We start from the raw sequence: 20,962 nt of genomic DNA on the forward strand, positions 1-20,962 counted from the left end.
CCACTGTTACTTTATAATCTCATGCCATACATCACAGAGTAGCATTTTCACGTTTGTTATATAGCCTGACCAGGAACATAAAAACCCTGGCATAGAGGCGCGTCAATTGCATTTGATAGTGCAACACTGAGTACAGTCGTGCCCGTGTTAAATTAATAGGCTCACTTTATGTATCAGGATTCAGGATTACGGGCTAATTTGATATTTTCATAAATTAACGAAAAAATATTATTATAGGTAACCTGGTTTAAATAAATTAATGAAACCATCAATCGAGCTAGTAGGATTTATTTTATTATTCATCAATAATCAAATTCAGAACTTGAATATTCAACTGCAATGTTTGCTCATGAACGCTTCAAACTCGGTACTTCTTTCCCAATTCCATAAAATTCAACACTTAGAAAGTGACATTTTTTTTTAAAATAGGTAGTTGAAACAAACCACAGCTAATTTTCATAGTGGACTGTACTATGCGATAAACATGTCAGTCAATTTGACAACCTTTGTCGAAAACATTATTCAATGAAAATATTGTCCGAACCCTTAGTATTTCTCTTCGACAAATACTTTAACACATTGTGAACCACTTTTCTTTCACGACTATAAAAAGATTTTAGCAATTTAATTCACAAAATCAATTGCGTACATTTAAAATACAGTTTGTTTACACTTTGACAGCAATAGACTGACATGCAAGGTGACATGTCAATGAAGTTTTCAGTTACTGTTGCCATTAAAAGAAATTAGTACCATTAGTTTTCCGCAACATGGCGAGGGTTTTTATGTTCCTGGTCGGGCTATAAACTCGAAATTGTTACAATTCCATAGAATAACTCTATGTACAATTCGGACCGCTCTATGTAGACTTTTGATAATATAATGCGTAGATAGATAAGGTTTTTATGGACTTCATGGCGGGAGTCATTTCTGGCTGGCTGTTTCACCAAAACTTTCTAGAATTTATTTAAATTTCATTACATCATCATTTCAGACACAGGACGTCCACTGCTGAACATCCATATTTCTGATGAAATCTGTGTTTACCCGACTATTAGGCGGTTATCACACTGCGCCGCGCTCCGCCGCGGAGCGCGGGGCGACAGATTTAATAATTATATGCAAGTACCTCAGTTTGTATAGAAAACACGAGCGGCACTTCACACTGACAACGCGTCCGCGCGCGTGATTTTTTATATGAAAATCACGCGCTCCGCGGCGGAGCGCGGCGCAGTGTGATAACCGCCTTAAATTGTAATAATTGTGGATTATTAAACATTGTGTTCGTGAACAATTAAATAAAGGCGCGGACGCCGGACGGAGCGGAGTGCATAAAATTATTCAACAAAACACTTATCCGCTGCGCTCTGCTTGCACGCATTTCGGGAGAGCGAGGTTGCTGGCGGCTTAGTCGATGATTCCAGTTTATAAAAAAATATTGATTCAAGATTTTTTAGAGGACCCTGCCTGCCTGCCTTTCGACTGTGAAGAGATATTGTTATTTATGAGTTTATTCTATTAACCATAATATAAATGCAAGTTTGTAAGGATGTTTGTTCGCCGATTCTTTCCACGCAAAAACTACTGAACGGATTTTGATGAAACTTTAACAGTATTATTGTTTATACATCAGGATAACATAGTTGTAGGCTATAAATTTATAATGATCTGTTTTAAATTTTATATCATGCGGGCGAAAGAATATAAATAATAATTTAATAAAACTATCCAGGGAGAAAATGAAAGTCATAATTTAACCCTAAATAGAATTTTATTTTGTAATAATAGGTATTTTACACTTGGAAGATATAAACCGAGTCCAAATTAAAAAGGTCTCATGATTTATTTAATAACCGAAATATGACATCGTAGTTAGATGAATCAGATTCAATCCTCTTTGTGATTACAAACGAAAAGAAAAACACCCAAGTGAATTATTTCTAAAGAGAAAAAAAAAAAACTAAAACTATAATTCATTATTTTTGACCAAGTATCATAAACATTATTTAGGTAAAGAACTTGTATAAATGCTGTTTACTGCCTTACAATATGAGAGCCTTTTATTTGAGACTTGCACCTGTTTATCTGTTTTAAAATAGCAATTAATACAATGAAATCTGGGCCTTAAACTAAATTTTATGCCAGTATGATACTGTCAACTGAACCTTAACCTAATACAATGATCTTCTCTAGTCGTGTCACTAAGATTACGATTATATTAGTAGATCTTATCTACTTTTATTCATCTGTTATCTGATGGGATTTAAATTATATTATTACTGATATAAAATTACTTAAAACTAGTGCATTACGAGGGTGGGGATTTAAAACAATAAAACATTTATATTTGTATACTTACCCTCTTCAGCGTGAACGAGAATTTGTACTTTGTTCACAGTACGTCGACTTAAATGTAGGAAAGGCCATAAACGGCGTGAAAACTTGAGGCGGTTGATTTCTTTAGCGCAGCAGATGGTTCATTTCACAACCATCGCCGATATGAATTCTGATGTGCATGTGCTGTCTATATCGGCAAGCGTATGCAAACTAAGTAAGGCCTATATTATAAAACGACACTCAAGTAAGTACTCGTAAATCTTGTAAGAAAAGATCAAACCTGTGATTGATATCTAACAAGTTTTTAACTTCAACCTATCACAGATTTGAATCTCGATCAGGTAAATTTTGAGCTTCGTTTCAGAATACAAGCTTTAGTATACGTACTCTATTTCTTTTAGTCATAGTTATCTATAAACCTTATGATTATTAATTGAACACAAAATTACGACACTATACAATTCAATTCGAAAAGTATGGACCGGACAGCGAGTACACGGTATTTGTTAATAATGGTATGAAACTATTGTAGTTTTGATGTCATCTGTCATTCTAAAGAAATTATCGCGTGAGGAGTGAGGAGGTTGCCCACAGGGCACAATGGCTGGCTCCAGCGAAGCTAGGCACCGGGTGCGTCGGCTTACATGATGCGGCAGTTCTCGTCGCCCTCTCGGATCTCGCCCAGCTGCAAAATGGGAGCAGGCGATCAGGAAATAGAGTTCATATTCGATTGACTATGACTAAAGTCTGGTCGCCGAGCACGTAGAATTTTGTCCAATGACCCCAAGCTACCTATCCTTATCGCTCGCACGTAATTATATTGCTGTCGCGACTGTGCAACGCGCGGCAGCAGTGAGTGTGCGAGCGCAACAGCAATATAATTACGCGCGAGCGATAACGAAGGGTAGCTTGGGGTCATTGGACGAAATTCTACGTGCTCGGCGATCGGACTATAGTTATGAAATTTAAAGTGAACCTTCTGCATAAGCCATAAAGGCTACAATAAAGTTACCTGTTCGCGGCGCGGGTACTTGTGCGCCAGCTCGCGGTGCCGCTGTGCGCTCGTGCTGACCTGCCGCCGCTGCCGCTCCGACACTGCCACCTCCTGGGAAACAGTTTAACTTGTTTTAACATTTCTCGAAAATAATCACTATTACTCATTAGGAATTAAAAAGGTGGGCGGAAAATAAAACTGAGATGGAGGTCTAATACGCTCAGATACAACCTAGCACTCTGTTATGTTGCATCTGTCAGCGTTTGCCCACAATTATTTTATGGAAATGGTGTACCTCCTGGTCTTTGTTAACCAGCGTGGTGGTGAAGGTATCGGCCACGAATCACTTCTGTCCCTTCATGACGATGTCGCGCGGCGGGTCGTGGTCGGCGCCCGCGTCGGCCGACCACACCGTGGCGATCGACCGCGCCAAACAAAAGGTCTACTGTTGCGTTGATTCATTTAACTACATTATTATCATAAATCCCTTACCTCCTGGTCGTTGTTAACCAGCGTGGTGGTGAAGGTATCGGCCACAAACCACTTCTGTCCCTTCAAGACGATGTCGCGCGGCGGGTCGTGGTCGGCGCCCGCGTCGGCCGACCACACCGTGGCGACCGCGCCAAACAAAAGGTCTACTGTTGCGTTGATTCATTTAACTACATTATTATCATAAATCCCTTACCTCCTGGTCGTTGTTAACCAGCGTGGTGGTGAATGTATCCGCCACGAACCACTTCTGTCCCTTCATGACGATGTCGCGCGGCGGGTCGTGGTCGGCGCCCGCGTCGGCCGACCACACCGTGGCCACCGCGCCCAACAAAAGGTCTACTGTTGCGTTGATTCATTTAACTACATTATTATCATAAATCCCTTACCTCCTGGTCGTTGTTAACCAGCGTGGTGGTGAATGTATCCGCCACGAACCACTTCTGTCCCTTCATGACGATGTCGCGCGGCGGGTCGTGGTCGGCGCCCGCGTCGGCCGACCACACCGTGGCCACCGCGCCCGGCTCCAGCTTGACGGTGCGGTGGAACTTGAACACCGTCTCTTGGTCGCCAGCCTTGCGAAGGATCTGATAGCCGCCTAGGCTTTGCTCCTGGGGAAAGACGATACGTGTTAGACGATGTTTTGAGCGCTTTGGGTTTGCGAACAGCAGCGATTGGCGATAGCGACTAAAAAGTTAAGAACATTTTTATAATAATTCCAATAATCATACCTGCAAGATACATTTAGTTTGGAAATTACACCTAATGGTCAAAGGAAAAAAAGTTCTCTAGTGGTAAGTAAGACATAATAAAGGCAGACTTTTCACTTGATGAACCAATTTTGTGAAAGTTGCAGGAAACTTTAGGATGCGGGTAGCACAAGACAGCCGTGGAAATCCTTGGCAGGGGCTTCCACGGCAGTGGACGTCTTCTGGCTGAGAAGAATTACTAGTCTAGCTAAAATAACTGTTATGTTTGTTCACCTTCTTGCCCTTGTTGCGGATCTTGACAAAGGTGCCGTCTGGGCAAGCCTCAGTCACTTCCAGGTCTCCCTTAGCGCTGGAGGTGACGCTGAAGTCGTGCCGACTACGTTCCTCGCTTTCGTCAAACAGCGTGCGCAAGTTGGAAATAACATCCCTGTTTTTAAAACTTTTAACTCACCTTCTTGCCCTTGTTGCGGATCTTGACAAAGGTGCCATCTGGGCATGCCTCAGCCACTTCCAAATCTCCCTTAGCGCTGGAGGTGACACTAAAGTCGTGCAGGCTGCGTTCCTCGCTCTCATCCAATAGTGTGCGTTTACGCGCGGCGCGGAGGGGCGTAGCACGACGGCCGGGCGTGCCGCGACTACCGCTGGCGCTCCCGCTGGCAGAGGCGCGGGACTCGCGACCGGGCGACTGGGATGTTAGGTTCAACCTGGATAGAAAGTTACAGTTCTAATCTTAAGACTTCATTGAAATGTTCGGTGAACTACGTCGGTACATGCCACGTGACGTGATAATGTATATCATGTCAAGTTTAGATTACTACAAAAAAGAAGACTACACCGTTGTGTGTGTACTTCCAACATAAGACTGATTGTAATTTACGTGAACAGTGACAAAAGTTGACTGAGTTTTTGTACATCATAAACTGGTGGTAGGTTCAGTTAACTTATTATACGTCATTTCCTGAAACGTGTCACAATCTGACTAGATTTATTCGGGCTACAATGCGGTAGACTTACCGCACTGGAACCTAAATAAAAGTACGTACATTACTAACGTGTCAAGCATGCAACAATCTTTTCTTTTACTGTCAAAATAACTCAGGTAAGGTCGTGAGAAAGCAAAAAAATATCCAATATCTTCATCATAACAAGGTTCACATTACCTGTCCTCCTCTCCCTCGAGCAGTGTGCGGTAGGTGGCGATCTCGTGGTCGAGCGAGATCTTGATGTCCATGAGGGTTGCGTATTCACGCAGCTGGGCCGCCATTTCGTCACGAAGGCGCGCTAATTCCTGCTCCAGAGACGCCAGGTCTTCGGCGTGGCGGGCACGCTCAGACTCCAGTTGACGCTCTAACTCGCGGCAGCGGTTCTGTCGATGAATGGCAGAGTTGTAGATGGTAGAATAAAACGCCATTATTTTGGGAACTGGAAACCACAGTCAATTGAATCGACATGCTTTGTATGAACTGTCAGAAAGTGTCAATCCCATTGGTATTTTGAACAATACTTTTACAAAATATGATTTTCAGCAATATATTAGGCAGGATTCACATTGAGTTGGCGCGCAGCGTCCGTTCGGTAAAAAATGCGGTGGAATGCGCACGTATCCTCTGGAATACGCTCGGAGCCGACCAACTTCCGACGCATGCTCGCGCATCAGTCCGGATTGAGTCAGTTACCTAATCAGTTGTAAGCAATTTCGACTCTAAGAACAGTTAATAAAATACTATTATCTTTACGGCCGTGTAACGCCCTGACGCGCGCCGGTCAATGGGTATCGTCCCTAAAGCTAAGCGTCCACATGTCGGTATCGTACGCATCGGACGTATCGCACGCAACGGATCGTAGTATTATTTATATGGAAACTCATATAAGTGCGTCCACCTGTCCGCATCGTACGCATCGCACATCCGATACAATGTGTTGCGTGCGATACGTCCGATGCGTACGATACCAACATGTGGACGCTTAGCTTCAGATTCCTTCTATGGTATGTATAATCGTAACTTTTTATATGCGTATCATATCATCCACATTCCTATTAGTTGATATTGAAACCCTGCTATCAACAGTGTTGATTGCTAATTACAGCTGGAACTTGAACACCGTCCACCGTGCTATTGATACTATTGATATTACTGCCTCTGACTTTTGCATTAATATTTTCCTGTATTGCTATATTTCGGTAACACTTATATTATTAGTTAGTAAAATAAATCAATGAAAGATATCCATAATTATGTATTATGTAATTCGAAAAACGTGTTACATATAGTGTTTGCTAAATACAGATGATATTATCGATCAACATGTTGTTTTGGTATTTTTGCTTACTTGTCTTTTAGGCACTGAATAATGTTATCTCAGCTGTTTATCGCTATTCACACTAACATTGTCATTTTAGTTATCAATAACAATGAGTCAAAGGTGTTGTTTACTGCAACTTCAGTAAATAAAGTCCGAAACTAAATGAAAAACTTTATAATTAAATAATGAATGCAGAGGTGCCCACTGAAAATATGGATATGCTCGTAAATAGCCATTGAAATGTCAGGACCTTTTCGGATTTTTTCATTATGTAGCCGTCAGCGCACAAGATAATAACTGTCATTTAACAATGCTGCAAGATCTCATTGAAATAAGAGCTTTCATAAGTTAAACAGAGCGCGGAGGATGCAATGACGCATCGGCAACAATGACTAATCATTTAATGACTGAAGTATAACTGTATTTTTTGGAGCTGCGGGGCTTCGCTTCGCCCACGTGTATTTCAGTCTTTCATAAAAGGATTATCGCGCGCGTGTCCTCTTTTCATAAACACTATTATTTACTTATTACATATATTTAGAAATTAGTTTTTTTATGTCGTCAAGATGAGAAATAATTGATCCTCCAAATTTTCGACATAAAAACTATCCTATGTCCTTTTCTGCACAACCTATCTCCAAACCAAAATAAATTCATAAGTCTATTTAGGAGTAAAAGAGTCGCTTTTACATTTATAACAATAAGTGTGCAGAATTAAAGAAGTTATCCATTCGGTGGAACGCATCGAAGAAAGTCATTGGTGAACGTCGCGGGAAGTCCTTGGTTGCGGGCAACCTATCCTGGGTGGAGACCTTTATCAAGCAATGGACGACGTTTGGTTGAAAAAAGCAAATATGAAGAATGGAAGAGACAGTAATGAGGGGATGTGTATATCTGTATTGTTTCAAAGGTGCCCAATTCTCGACATCCTTTGGCTGAAACGAATGATGGAAGACTAAGGGGGAGTATACTCACACTGAGTGCAGCGTTCTTGTTCTCCAAGTCGTTGAGCGTGGCGTTGAGGCTGTCGATGCGCGTGCGCATAGTGCGGAGCTCCTCCACGGCGACGGTGGCCGCCGAGCTGTTGCGGTTGGCTGCGGCTTGCAGGTTCTTCATCTAAACAACACATTAAAAATTATAAGATCCGTATAACATTTCTCAAAATTTTTAGTTTGAGCGTGTCCATCTACTAGGTACTTATCGTCGGTTTAAGTTCTATCACCACGTAAGTATTTTTTTGGCGGATTTGACATTTTGATTTTTCTAGCGAATCGAAAAACGCGTCATTTCGTCCAATCTCCTGAAAAGTTGCTAAAAATGACTTACGTGGTGATAGAACATAAACGACGTTATGTATTTGTGAAATGTTCAGAAACCGGGGACAAATTCTATCCTGTGATTGGTCTAAATTAAATTCAACCAAAAAAGCCTCAATATGCTTGAAATTGACTCAAGTTTCATTCTGTCGTCGCACCTAAAAACTGTATCAAGGTCTTATTTAGAGACAGAAGAGTACGTAAACATTGATATGAAATGTATTGCTAGGATTATTTACTTGGATCAACATTGATGAACTTGAAACCTGGGGTATATCTCAGATAAGCAATTAATATCCTTATAGCTTGCTTGAAAATTGTAGAAGAAATAAGTAATCTATGGCTGAACTAATTATGCTGTAAAAGTGCATGACCCATTTACGCATTACTGTAAATAACTTCACGATTCAGCAATAACAATACCTATTACAATTACAAAATTTCGACAAAATTCAACATTTTCACATGTGACAATGCCACGCCCCACTAGCCCTTGACATTTGGCATTGAAGACGCGTTAAGTGTAAGTGTGTATTGTTTACCTTGTTCTCATAGAGCGCCTCGATGTCATCGCGGTTGGCCTTGATGTTGGCCTCCTGCTGCTCACGCAGTTCTTGAAGACTCTGCTGCAGCTTGGCTTCATACTGCTGGGCCAGGCGACCGTCTGCAAAAGATAGAAAGTTATAGTTATAAGTTATACTCAGGTCACTAACGCCCGTATTCACAAACGATGCTTGCTTAAGTGAAGCAACAAATTTAACGTACAGCGTTGAATAGAGCTCTGTGGCCCGTATTCACAAACATTACTATGAGGTTTCAGTGTGCATGGACGCACAGGGTGACACACGAACGCTGTACGTTCGATTTGCTGCTTCACTTAAGCAAGCATCGTTTCTAAATAGGGGCGTTAGATTGGTTCGTGTGTCACCCTGTGCGTCCACGCGAAATACCGGCGTTAGATTCTACTGCAGGAAATATACGCAGGCGAAGCCGCGGTCAGATGCTATTAACACTTAAGGCTTGGTATTTCTGCTAAAGTAGGTATTTCGCGCTGTCAAAATCTGCGCGCGCAATACTTCGCCGAAGACAGCGCGCCATAGAGCTCTCGCGGCTACACAGTATAGAAATACGCAGTTTAGAATTACGCAGTTGGTTAGGTTACGTTGACTTCCTTCCGTTCAAGCGTCACACTCACAGCACTTTCTAATACAAATCATTATCCAAGTGATACAAATTAAAACAACTTTCAATTTTTTTGGGAATATATTTTAGAATCGAATAAATATAGAATATAACTGCCAAAGTAAACACGGTTCAAAGAGGCGTGGCGTCACCCGACCTTCCGGAAGTTCCGCGCCGGCTAAAAGAATTTCAAGATTACGTCACCCGACCTATCGGTAGATCCTCGGGAGCTTGAGCAATTGGAAAAACATTTTATGATCAGTTACTCGTAGTAGCGATTATTTAGAGCTTGGATAATAAATTATAGTTGTTGCAATTCACAAAGCTTTGCATGTGGTTAATTACATTAATCAGTACACGCATCAATTTTGTTCAGTCTTTTTGTTTATTAATAAATAAAAATATCATACTAAAATTGCATACATATCGTCAGTTGCAGGTTCACTTGGGGTAACTGACAAAATACAGTTTTTCAGTAGAGCCGTTTAAAGTTTTTTTTCGTCTTAAATCGGACATAACTTTTTTCCTATTTAACCTTTTTTGGATCTGTTTTTACAGAAATGCTTAGAATTCTACGCGGTTTTAGATTAAATAAAAAGAATTATCTAATATGTCTTAGTTAAGAAAATAATTTGCAGTTACACCAATGTATTTTTGTACTTTTGACAGTTACACTAATTTTACACCATACATTTGGAAAAAACATAGGTCAAATTGGTGTAAGTACTGCCCAAATTTAAATAATTTGATGTATTTACTGGGTTTTGTTTACTTATTTGCTGTATAATTTATGTAAAAGTATTAAAAAAATAAGAGAATTCATGAAAAAAATAACATTTTGTCGTTTTCTTTATTTTTTTTTAATTTTATTAGAAGTAACTTTTATTTTATTCATTAAAAAATGTTAAAAAAAGCCATGAAAATAAAGAAAATATGTGTATTTAATTTTTTTAAGAGAGAAATATTGAAATAACTCTGTACCCCCAGTGAAAAGGGATCTAACTCGACTTAGATCAAAATTGACTTTATAACATAATGTGAATCTCTGAAAAATTAGCTATTTTTGTATCTAATCGGTATGTTTCTACGACGTATAGAAAAGAAAATAACTTTGTGCCAAATGATACAAGTAAGGCTTTGTGAACCAATTTTGAGTTTTCTTTCGTGTATATTGATACATGTCTACTTTTAACAAAGTGTACCGGAGGCTTCTTTCACTTTCTTATTGTGTCAAGAGGTATGACTCGTGTTACTACTTTTTACACGATGGAAGTTGTTCAGATTGAGTTTGTGATTAACAATATAAGATGACTCATATTAATATACACAAAAAAAACTATGTATTGTTGGTTAGTGAAAAAGAATGTAACTTAATTTATAGCACAAAAAGTAAAAGACAAAAGATTATTTATTTTGTGTCTAATGATTCAATTAGACTAATACCATTAACCACAAAAGTTTCGTACATGTGTAAAATGTTATAAGTTACTTAGATCAAAAACATTTGAAAATCGCAACTAATAATTTGGTTAATTATTTGGTGTAAAATGATATAACTTAGCCCAAACGTCAGACTAAAGGAAAAAATAATGTCGTAGTTTTGAAATCAAAGAATTTTAGTTAATAGTTTTAATAAATAATGGTGAATATCTACTAGTAAAACATATAATTGAATTCATAGTGCCTAACGTTGTCAATAAAAGTACTTAATAAGTGCATTATCGAATTCACAAGAGCTCCAACTACCAGAACTCTTAATAAACAAAACTCATCACCTTTGACAACAAATTGAACTGGGCGAGTCATGTCGAGAACAAAATAAAAATGGCCTATATAGCATTCCAGCAGTGCAAGAGACTCATTGGTACTAGATGAGGTCTCAACCCAAAGATAACACTTTGGCTCTACACGTCGGTTATATGGCCCTCTTACACATATTATTATGGATCACTTGTGTGGTGGCACAGAACACAACTATCCACAGCAAGATCAAAACTCCAAAGCCTGCAATGCCTAGTAAGCATAGCGGCCACTAGTTGTATAGAACCACTCCATCGACATCACTTGAGTACCTTCTGAATCTTAGATCTTTAGACCTCTTCATTCAGGAGGAAGCGCAAGCAGCCGCTCTAAGACTTAAAGGTAAGAACGGCATATAGAAGCAAAACAAGGAGACAGGATATTCCACGATCCTGCACAAAACCCTAATAAAAGAAATACCTCTCACCGAGGCACCCATCGACAGAATTCCCTGTGTTCACATCTATGACTGGAGATATAATATCCAGCATACGGCGGAAACGCAAGATTGCTCTGGAATCAATGAAGTTAGGATATACACTGACGGCTCCAAAACCCAAAAAGGTACGGGAGCTGGTGTCTTCTCGAATTACCTAAATATACTAAGAATATCAACATCACTAGATAAACACAATACAATTTTCCAAGCAGAATGCAATCGCAGCACAGGTGGTTGCAACCATAGACATCCGAGGTCTGAATATAAAAATAATCTCAGATAGTGCAAGCAATAAAAAGCAACTTAATATACTACATTATAATACTTATATTGGAATGCCATGACGCGCTCCTAAGTCATTGCAGACGCAAATGGCGTTACCCTGCACTCCTGTGGATCAAAAGGCACAGTAACTCCTTGAGCAACGACGCAGCAGATGAACTGGCCAGAAGGGGATCGTACACGACGGTATTTGGTCCGGAACAATAATAATGCCGATACCATAAGCACAGATCAAGACCTGGCTGCGCTCCAAAATAGAAAAATAACACCACACAGAATGGAAAGATTGTGAAAGATGCAGGCAAACAAAAGATGCAGTTGTGCATGTATATCGAAAAAATTTTCCCGCAGCCTCATAAGACTAAACAGGGACAACATCCGCAAGGTCCTAAGTGTAATAACAGGTATGTTAAATAAACACCTACACAATGTAGCTGTTGCAGACAGCCTACTGTGCAGAAGATGCATGGAGGCAGAAGAAAAACCGCAGCACGTGCACAAGGAGTACACAAGCGTAGCAGATCAACAGGCTCAAATTCTCCAATCACCAGGGTCGCTGCCGAAGGCCTGTAGCGACTTAGATAGGCTGCTGCTACCTGGGGGATCTGGAGTGGTTGGAATAGGAAGATAAACTACAAATAGCGCACAATGGTCTAATCAAAAGGCTAAGTGCAATATTCGATTGTCCTGCAAAACTAATTACGAAATGCCTTATGAATGGATACTATGTATAAAGTAAATAATTATGTAAATGGCATGTGTGGCTGGACTTCATCTGCTTAGCTCGCAAGTATAACTCATTATTGATTTAAGAAGATTCCCGCCTTAGGCAGTTCGATTTTTTCAAGTTATTTATGATTTAAGAAGAGGCTGACAAGGGTGGCTAAATTTCTTGCGCTGCTTCTTCTCAGCACTGGCCCATTTATGTCCCAAAATAAAAGTAGGGTTCAAGTAATACTAGGACGTGTTAAAGGGCTTTTTAAAAGCCTCTTTGTTGAAAACAAATGCATTTTATGACTTTACTTTTATATTATCCTTCTGTAGCCAAAAGGCAATCAATATAGCTTGACATCACCATCTCCGGTCCAGGGTTTGATTCCTAATAGGTTAATTGTAGAAAACAAACTTTTCTCTGTCTCCTGTCTAATTAGTTGATGTGAAACCATTGTTGTTTCTGGTCTTTACTACACAATTTCTTCAGCTATACTTTCTTTAAAATAGGAGATAATGTATGTGATTTAGGCCGATATCATTCATGGTATATGGTGTAATAATTAATAAAATAGTAGTTTCAGATCAGAATAAACATTTAAGGAGTAAATAATTAGAATTCAGTCTCAAATTCTAGCCTTATTCCTATACAATCGCCACTTATATCACTTTACACATAATTATTTGGATACTTAGATCGCTGTTATGTTAGTTAGATCAGTTTACACATTTTTTTTCTCCCCAAAAAATTGGTGTATATTGATATAAGTAACAATTTTTGGACGATTTACCCTAAATAACCTGAAATAATGATTCCTCATAGTGTAATTCTTACGCATGGTGGAGGAAGGGACGCTCTAGAGACTCAAGTCTACAAGGAGTCATATGAACTCCAGTTTTAAATCCGTTAACATCTGCTGCATCTGCCATCTTTTTGGCTAGAAGATTCTTCTATCTTACAGCTTAGACCTTTAGCTACAGACCTTAGAGAGCATTTTTTTATTATTTATTTGTGTCAGTGTGCTCTTCTAAAGAGTGTAAGACGATTGTATGTAGGTACTATTAAAATGTAATTTTAACTCATTGGTTTTGTCTCATATTTGAGGAATGTATGTATCATGAGTAGAGTCTTCGTTTAAAAGGATGCGAACGATTTAAATTTCAATAGGTAGACAAAATTGATAATTCTTAATTATCAAAAATTTAAGCTTTCTCCAGTAACACTGATATTATTATACTGTGACTCATCAAAGTCATCATTGTCAAAAATATTGACAAATCGCGAACTGTCACGGCCATAAAACTGACACGCGTCCGTCCTCCGTAAGCGCCACCGCGCGACTGATTGTCCAAGCCGTCATGGACGATTTTTTCCACATTTTTTAACATAGTAACTAAATAAGACGCAATATAAAAATTTCATCCGTTAAAAGCCCTCAAGTTATTTCTGAACTTTAGTTTAGTAAAAGATTTAGAATCTCAAATCGCTTATTTTAAAAATAAAACCATAAATAGAAAACGAATAGAGGTAACTTTGAGAATATATTATATCGAGTCAACTTCATCAAATCGTGTTTCCATCCGTTAATAGCCCTAGAAAATATCCTCAACTATGCCCAATAAAAATCTTAGCCTTTAATTTCACTGTTTAGTACCTCAAAAATGAAAAATGAAAACCTCATTTTCGCCATTTTCTCTGCTACCCGGCCTTAACATAAGGATTGCGGTCAAATACCTGCCTTGTTTTGCATTAAAAAAAATCACGTACAGAATGTAACAATGAAGAAAATAGTCCAGAATGTGCTTCTATTTCCTGCTTTGGGAATGATTAGGACGACCACAAATTGCTGCGCCAGTTATGAATCGTACAGTAAACCCGCCACATAAATCAGCTGCCATTTATAAGGGTTACAATTTTTGGAGTTGTTCTACTAAGAATACAGTATTTTACGCGCAGCACAAATAAAACTTTTCTGTTATGACGATAAATAAACAAACAACACTATCGAAAATCAACAGCATACAACACAATAAACCAGGGCACAGGTGTTTGGGAATTCGTGAAATTTTGTATTTAAGTGCGTAATTTATAGTGAAAAATAAATAGCACTCCAGTACAAAACAATAATATGTTATTGCACAAGCATTACTATACGCAATTGTTGCATGATTCGGTATAATATATGCACCTGATAGTTTTTTTTTATTATTACCTGACGAAGCATACCAATTAACATAATTAATATGATCGTCATTAAATCTTGAATGACTCATCATATGCGATGTTCTCACTTATTGTTTAAAAGTAGGATATTTACAGTGATCATTTATTATTATTTCGTAATATTTAATTCGACAGAATTGTATGACGAATGCAGACTTATTCAGGATATTATATTAAATAAATAATTAATTATTCATAGATAATTTTGTATTATCGATTCATAGTATCGTATTGTGAAACATAAATCAGTTTAAATGTAGGTTTTCATAGTCAGTGGTTAATTCAAGTTTTAAGTTAGATAGGAAGTTAATCATCCTTTTTTAAATTAACCTCTAATAGTAGTAATATAAAAATCAATGACTTTACATCCAATTAAGACTAAAAATAGATGATCACTTAGTGTAGCGGTGTTATAGCGCCTTTTGTGAAAAGAGAAGGTAAACAACTGCATTAATTCTACCTAGACAGTCTGCGTGTTCCGTTCTTCGCAACGATCCTTAACATTGAGACATTTCAAGGTGAATTCAAGGCATACATAATGCCGCATTATAAAGTTTAGTGATAAAATGAACAGAAATTCGTGGTTGAATGTTATCATGTTGGAAATACTCTACTAAATGGTATTGATACATATACATAACAATATTATGTATTTGTATCGGAATCGTATCAATAATTAATATTTATTATTGTTAATCGACAATAACGCCGCCTTATCTTTGCGATCGCGCTTCATAACGTAACGAAACAAATGTTAATTCAGGAATTCCAATCAGTTATTTTATTAACCAAGTCAAGCATTTCGTATAACATTTTATCCTAAACCATTTAACCCAGGTTTCATTAGGGCGTTGAACTGCCGATTTGACTAAATTATGTATTAGGAATTCAAACCGACTGGTCCGATTAAATGCCGGTGGTCGCGCGGTTTTTATTTATAGCAGAAAGGCTGGGTAATCCCAGTAAGGCAAAGAATGAAGCGTATCCACTTTTATTAGGTGGCTGTTTTCGCGCCATTATAATATGTGGTGTATTTTTGTTACTTTTTTGGATAGATATAGTTTTATTGGTGACGTTAATCCATCAAACCCCAAGTGGCTGTATAAGACCGCGTAACAATTGATTTCTATTGTGTGCTATTCGCGGGGCTTGAAGGGCTTCAAAAATTGTAGTTGAAAAGATTGCCTGTTTTCTTTCAAGAAGTCGCGAAGCTTCCCTTCATTCAGGAGGTTCTGCATACTATTTCACGATCATCCTAAATTCAAGGGGTTCTTTGAGTCAAAGTAATAAGAATAGTCAATTCATTCACCAATCTCGGAGATTTCCACTTGACGGCGGGTGCGGGTCTCCTGAAGCTCCTGCTGGAACACCTGGTCCTTGAACGACAGCTCCTCGCGGAGGCTCTGCACGGTGTTCTCCATGTCGATGCGGCAAAGCATCTCCTCTTCCAAAGTCTTGCGCGTATCGGCGTACACCTTGCGCAGTTTCTCCAGTTCTTTGGCCAGTTCCTTTGGGAATAACAGAAATTAGTATTGAAGTACTGGTTTGTGAGAGTATCTATTTAGTTGCAAATGTTTTTGTCAATCCCTAAAAATGAGGCAGTTACTGTCAAAACCAGCAAAAGAGGCAATACTGTCTGTATTTCAAATAAGGGGGTGGATTGAATGGCGATTGGCGAGATAGTAACATGTAGTAGATTAAAGATAATTTCTTACTCTGGCTTCATCTTGAGCTTTCTTCTTATCAGCAAGTGCTGTGTTGTATTTGTTGCTTTCCTCTGTGAAGCGGGTCTCGTAGTGACGCGCTAGATTCTCTGCCTGTGTGCAGTCTTTGGTCTTTTTGTCTAGTCTGAAAAATTATGGATGGATATTAAGATTGTGGAAAGTTTCTAATGTCTAGTAATAACATTAATTATAACTTTAGTAGGTACCTCTGATTAGATTAGAACTCTTTATTATTGGTTTTGTTTTCCTCCAGCTAAAATTCTTACACAAAAAGAGGGTCAAGTTATTGTAAACTTTCAACCGTGACATCGGCGCGAGGCAAACCCGAATCGTCTCTATGAGCAACGCTAACTAGTGTTGCGCAACGACACACGGAATGTTTTTGTAAACACGCCGCTGCGCTCTATCCGGTTCCCGCGCGTGCTGTTGCTCGGTAGCATGTCCAAGTTAAGCCACGCCAGCTGCTCCAAAATAATTCAAATTCACCCGATTCCCGTGATACGAACGACGTCGTATCGCATCGCGGGGGCCGCGAGCCCGCATGGGGCCTTGGCCGATTTACATTTACGGCGGGCAATGCGTGATCAACGAAAATTAAAGAGAAAGGGGAAGTCGGGTGACCCACTTCCAAATATTGCGCCCCATAGTCGGCAGTCAAAAATAACTTATGGCAAGACGGACAAAAATACTATTGATCCAGCTAGCTTCGGCGCGCGTTAACTTTGCTTACGCAAACATTCGGTTTGGGTGCGATGATGTCGAGTGTGACGACACTGTTGTCCAGCCGGTACCTACGATGCGATTAAGTAAGCTCCTAATATTAGTCCGAACTTCAAGGTTAAATACTCAGAATACCAATGATCATGACGTAAGTCTCTAAATCCGAAAATTGAGCCCACACAACTGGTAGGTACGTAATAAAATCCTCGAACATAAAGTAAACAACGAAGCTCCGTAAGTTGAAACTCTGCTGTTAGTTTCCTTAAACTACTCCTTCTTAAAATACAATAAGGATGAGATTAATAACATTAGGTGTTCTTAGATGGTGAAAAACATGTGCAAAATGTTATCTTAGGTAAATATAGCATGCAATGTGGGGGATCAGTGATCACGAGAGTGGTTCCGTTTTATTGCATATTTATAGAGCACCGTGTGTCGGTCTATGCCACGTCCTAGGAGCTAAATAAGAATTTAGAAAAGAGGCTTCCAAAAACCTTTAACGATGTTTAAGATTCATTAGAAAAAAATAAGGTGGGTGTTCAATACCCGCCCACGACGACAAAACCTTCAGCACAGCCCGAACCCGATTCGGCCGGCTCGGCATTCGAAAACTTACGTTTGACAGATGTGTGAACCTTAATACAAAGGTATAAGGTTGCAAAAAGTACCATACGCTAATGTTCCAATGTTGATGCGGGCAAATCGGGTTCGAGAGTTTATTGACCTTGTAATATGCAATGACCACACCTGATTACTAAAAAACCTTAAGAAATAATAACATTTTGTTGAAGACATGATAACTATTCCACATTGAATGGTGAGAATATTTTTTGCTTGGTTTCTAATATGGAATGGACAGTTGTATGTGCAAACTTGACACCACTAATTACAGACAAAAAGTGAGTCAAGGTTAACATTCAGCATTAATCTCAAATTATACAAAGCAAAATAACAATGATAAGACAATACCATACTTAAGGTTAATATCAAGATAGCAGACAAATGTTTGGAATCCTATAGATATTATTAAATGAGGAACTAATAAAGTAAGTATGATATGAAGGTATATCAAGGTAACTAACTGTGCCCGCGACTTCGTACGCGTGAAAACCCGTTTTCGCAACAATTTTCATTATTGCTCTGCTCCTATTGATCGTAGCGTGATGTTGTAATAGCATATAGCCTTCCTCGATAAATGGGCTATCTAACACTGAAAGAATTTTTCAAATCGGACCAGTAGTTCCGGAGATTAGCACTTTCAAGTAAACAAACAAACAAGCTCTTCAGCTTTATAATATTAGTATAGATTATTTTTCGTAGTTGTACAAACATGATTTTGCAATAGAAATATAAAGCCTAATGTGTTGGGATTCTTAAAATTATACAAGCAAGAATTTAGAGGAAAACAGAACTTAAAACAAAAATTACATAGATTTGCCCAGTTGTGAATTAAGGTACAAGTGATCATGCATTTATTAAATTAAATTACTATATCATCACATTGGTATTTAAAATGAACAACAAACATTTAACCTTGTTGCTTGGCTTCAAAAAAGGTTGGTGATAAACAGAATTAATTAGAAAGTCGCTTCCTGAACTGAAAATAATTAAATTGATACAGTAAGTGTCATTCTCATTAGACAGAAACTTGAAATTCAGATAATGGGGCTCCGTTGTATCTTAAAATGATTATGACAACACACCTCACCTTGACATAAATAGATTTTTATTTAGGTTGGTCGGTATTTTATTGTATGTATAAAATGTTTTTACATTATTTCATATTTATAACAAAAATGTTCAGTTTATTTACAGAGCAGGCAGCAGAGTGACAAATGATAAGAAGATAGTTATCAGTGGGTTAAGATAATGGTTTACAGATAGAAATTAAAGAGATGTAAACAGAGATTCACATTGTTTATAAACACCTGTTAGTAGATGTACCTACACCTGTGGGTAAAATAAATTGTCATGTATTATTATGTGTCTTGAGAAGCTTGTAGTTCCTGTGATTGGTTCAGTTAAATCTAGCTATGATGTCACTGTGTCGTAAAAGCGAGGTCGCACGCTCGTCACCGCGCCCGCACCGAAACGCCGCCGATGACGTAAACTTCGCGGTAAGGTTAGCCGGAAGGAATTACCAATGCTACCAAGATATTTACATTAAATATCATGAAATGAAGTAAAGGAGTAAAAGTAAAAATAAACATACCGCTTCTTCAGATCGTCATTCTCCTCGTACAACCTCTTCAAATCAATTTCCAATTTGGCCTTCTCACGAGATGTGTCATCTAACAATTTTCTGGCATCCTGGAGCTCATGTTCGTACATTCCCTTGATATTGGAAACCTCGCGGGTAACCACCTCCTGTGTGGTTTGGATCTCCCGGCGTAGTCCAGAATTTTCACTTTCCAGTTGACGGACTTTGTCGATGTATGCCGCCAGACGGTCATTGAGATTTTGGAGGGCATCTTTTTCCTGAAGACGGCTGTGTCTTGTTGGACTTAGGGGACTGTTGGGCCGGCCGGCAGAGCTAGAAGGGCGGCTACCAACAGGAGTGCTGGATTGCGGTGGGCTTTGCACTGAAGACACCACACTAATGTTTGTAGAAGATGTTACACTCTTTTTTGTTTTTGATGACATTGTAGCTAAGTTTTTCAGTCACGGCAAACAAAATAAGCACAAAAATAATCTTCACACACGCTACACCGAGTCAAGCGGAGTTCACGGAAGAAATCCACAGAAATGCACCAATCAAATCGTAAACCATCGTAAACCCAAGCTTCTTGAATGGTCACGTGACCATTGAGTCATACCAAATGTTGCCATTGCTAAAAATATATTGTACAGATGAACTACCCGGCGCAACAGATCATCGCTTCGCAATGTATATGTCGCAGGCAAATTGTATGATTCCGCATTTTACAAACGGCGTCGTCAATTCACAAACGTTCGCTGTTTTATGATATGCCGAAGGCAAAATGTAAATTGCCTTGGCACTTTATAATATGCCAAAACATTTGATAGCCAATTCAATCGCTGTTTACAAAATGCCGCGGCAAATTGAAGTATTTAGTTCTTTTTCTCACCACGCGAGGCGCTGCTAATTAAAGCAAGAAAAATGGCGTCGGTACTTAGTGAATTAAGAAAATTTTACGATTCACAAATAGGAGCAGTGAAAAAGCTATGGAAAAATAAAATAGTTTTTGAGGTTATCCGGCACGTAAAACACGCTAAGGTGACAATGGAATCTGGTGCTCGGAGGACTGCTGCGGAATATATTGGTATAAAAAATATTTTGTTATGTCTTCTAGACTTCTTCTTGGTATAATTAAAATGTAAGGCTTATCTAAAGGACTGAATATCGAAACTTATTTAAAGCCATATTTTTATGTACCTACCTATAGGTACGTCAATAATTAAATTAGTGTAGTGTTGTTTTTGTTACGAAAATATTTTAATTGCTTTAGGAGTAGCGAGTATTTTAGGTTTGTCTTACTTGAATAGATACCTACCTGATTTCTGAAATTATGTCTGATTTGTCCAACATGTTTTTTATGATGGTCACCCTATTGCAACAATCATAGTCGAAATTTTATCAATTGAACGAGTTGCCAATTTGCCTTAGGCATTTCATAGAACAGCGAGCGTTTGTAAATTGACGACGCCGTTTGTAAAATGCGGAATCATACAATTTGCCTGCGACATATACAAAATATATACACGAGTC

The 20,962-nt window shown here is 38.7% G+C and overlaps 1 protein-coding gene across 1 annotated transcript; it reads right to left on the bottom strand.

Moving 5' to 3' along the window:
- Window positions 1–1,752: 1,752 nt before the first annotated feature.
- On the bottom strand, window positions 1,753–20,015 carry LOC135073100 (lamin-C-like). The gene is made up of 10 exons (XM_063967141.1): window positions 19,445–20,015; window positions 16,504–16,636; window positions 16,098–16,296; window positions 8,693–8,814; window positions 7,810–7,950; window positions 5,691–5,896; window positions 4,982–5,234; window positions 4,210–4,431; window positions 3,350–3,442; window positions 1,753–3,022 (listed from the first exon to the last, which is right to left on the bottom strand). The coding sequence occupies exons 1-10, from the start codon at window positions 19,873–19,875 to the stop codon at window positions 2,978–2,980; spliced, it is 1,845 nt and encodes a 614-aa protein (XP_063823211.1). The 5' UTR covers window positions 19,876–20,015; the 3' UTR covers window positions 1,753–2,977.
- Window positions 20,016–20,962: the final 947 nt, after the last annotated feature.

Source organism: Ostrinia nubilalis, chromosome 1 (assembly GCF_963855985.1).
Source record: "Ostrinia nubilalis chromosome 1, ilOstNubi1.1, whole genome shotgun sequence".
NCBI classification, from domain to species: Eukaryota; Metazoa; Arthropoda; class Insecta; order Lepidoptera; family Crambidae; genus Ostrinia; species Ostrinia nubilalis.

Bases quoted from the DNA above. Each gene is read 5' to 3' on its own strand.
- LOC135073100 (XM_063967141.1), bottom strand. From the start codon at position 19,875: ATGTCATCAAAAACAAAAAAGAGTGTAACATCTTCTACAAACATTAGT. The intron at 16,637-19,444 runs GTATGTTTATTT...ATAATTTTTCAG, and splicing joins AATGACGATCTGAAGAAGCG to ACTAGACAAAAAGACCAAAG. The intron at 5,897-7,809 runs GTGAGTATACTC...ATTCATCGACAG, and splicing joins ACAAGAACGCTGCACTCAGT to AACCGCTGCCGCGAGTTAGA.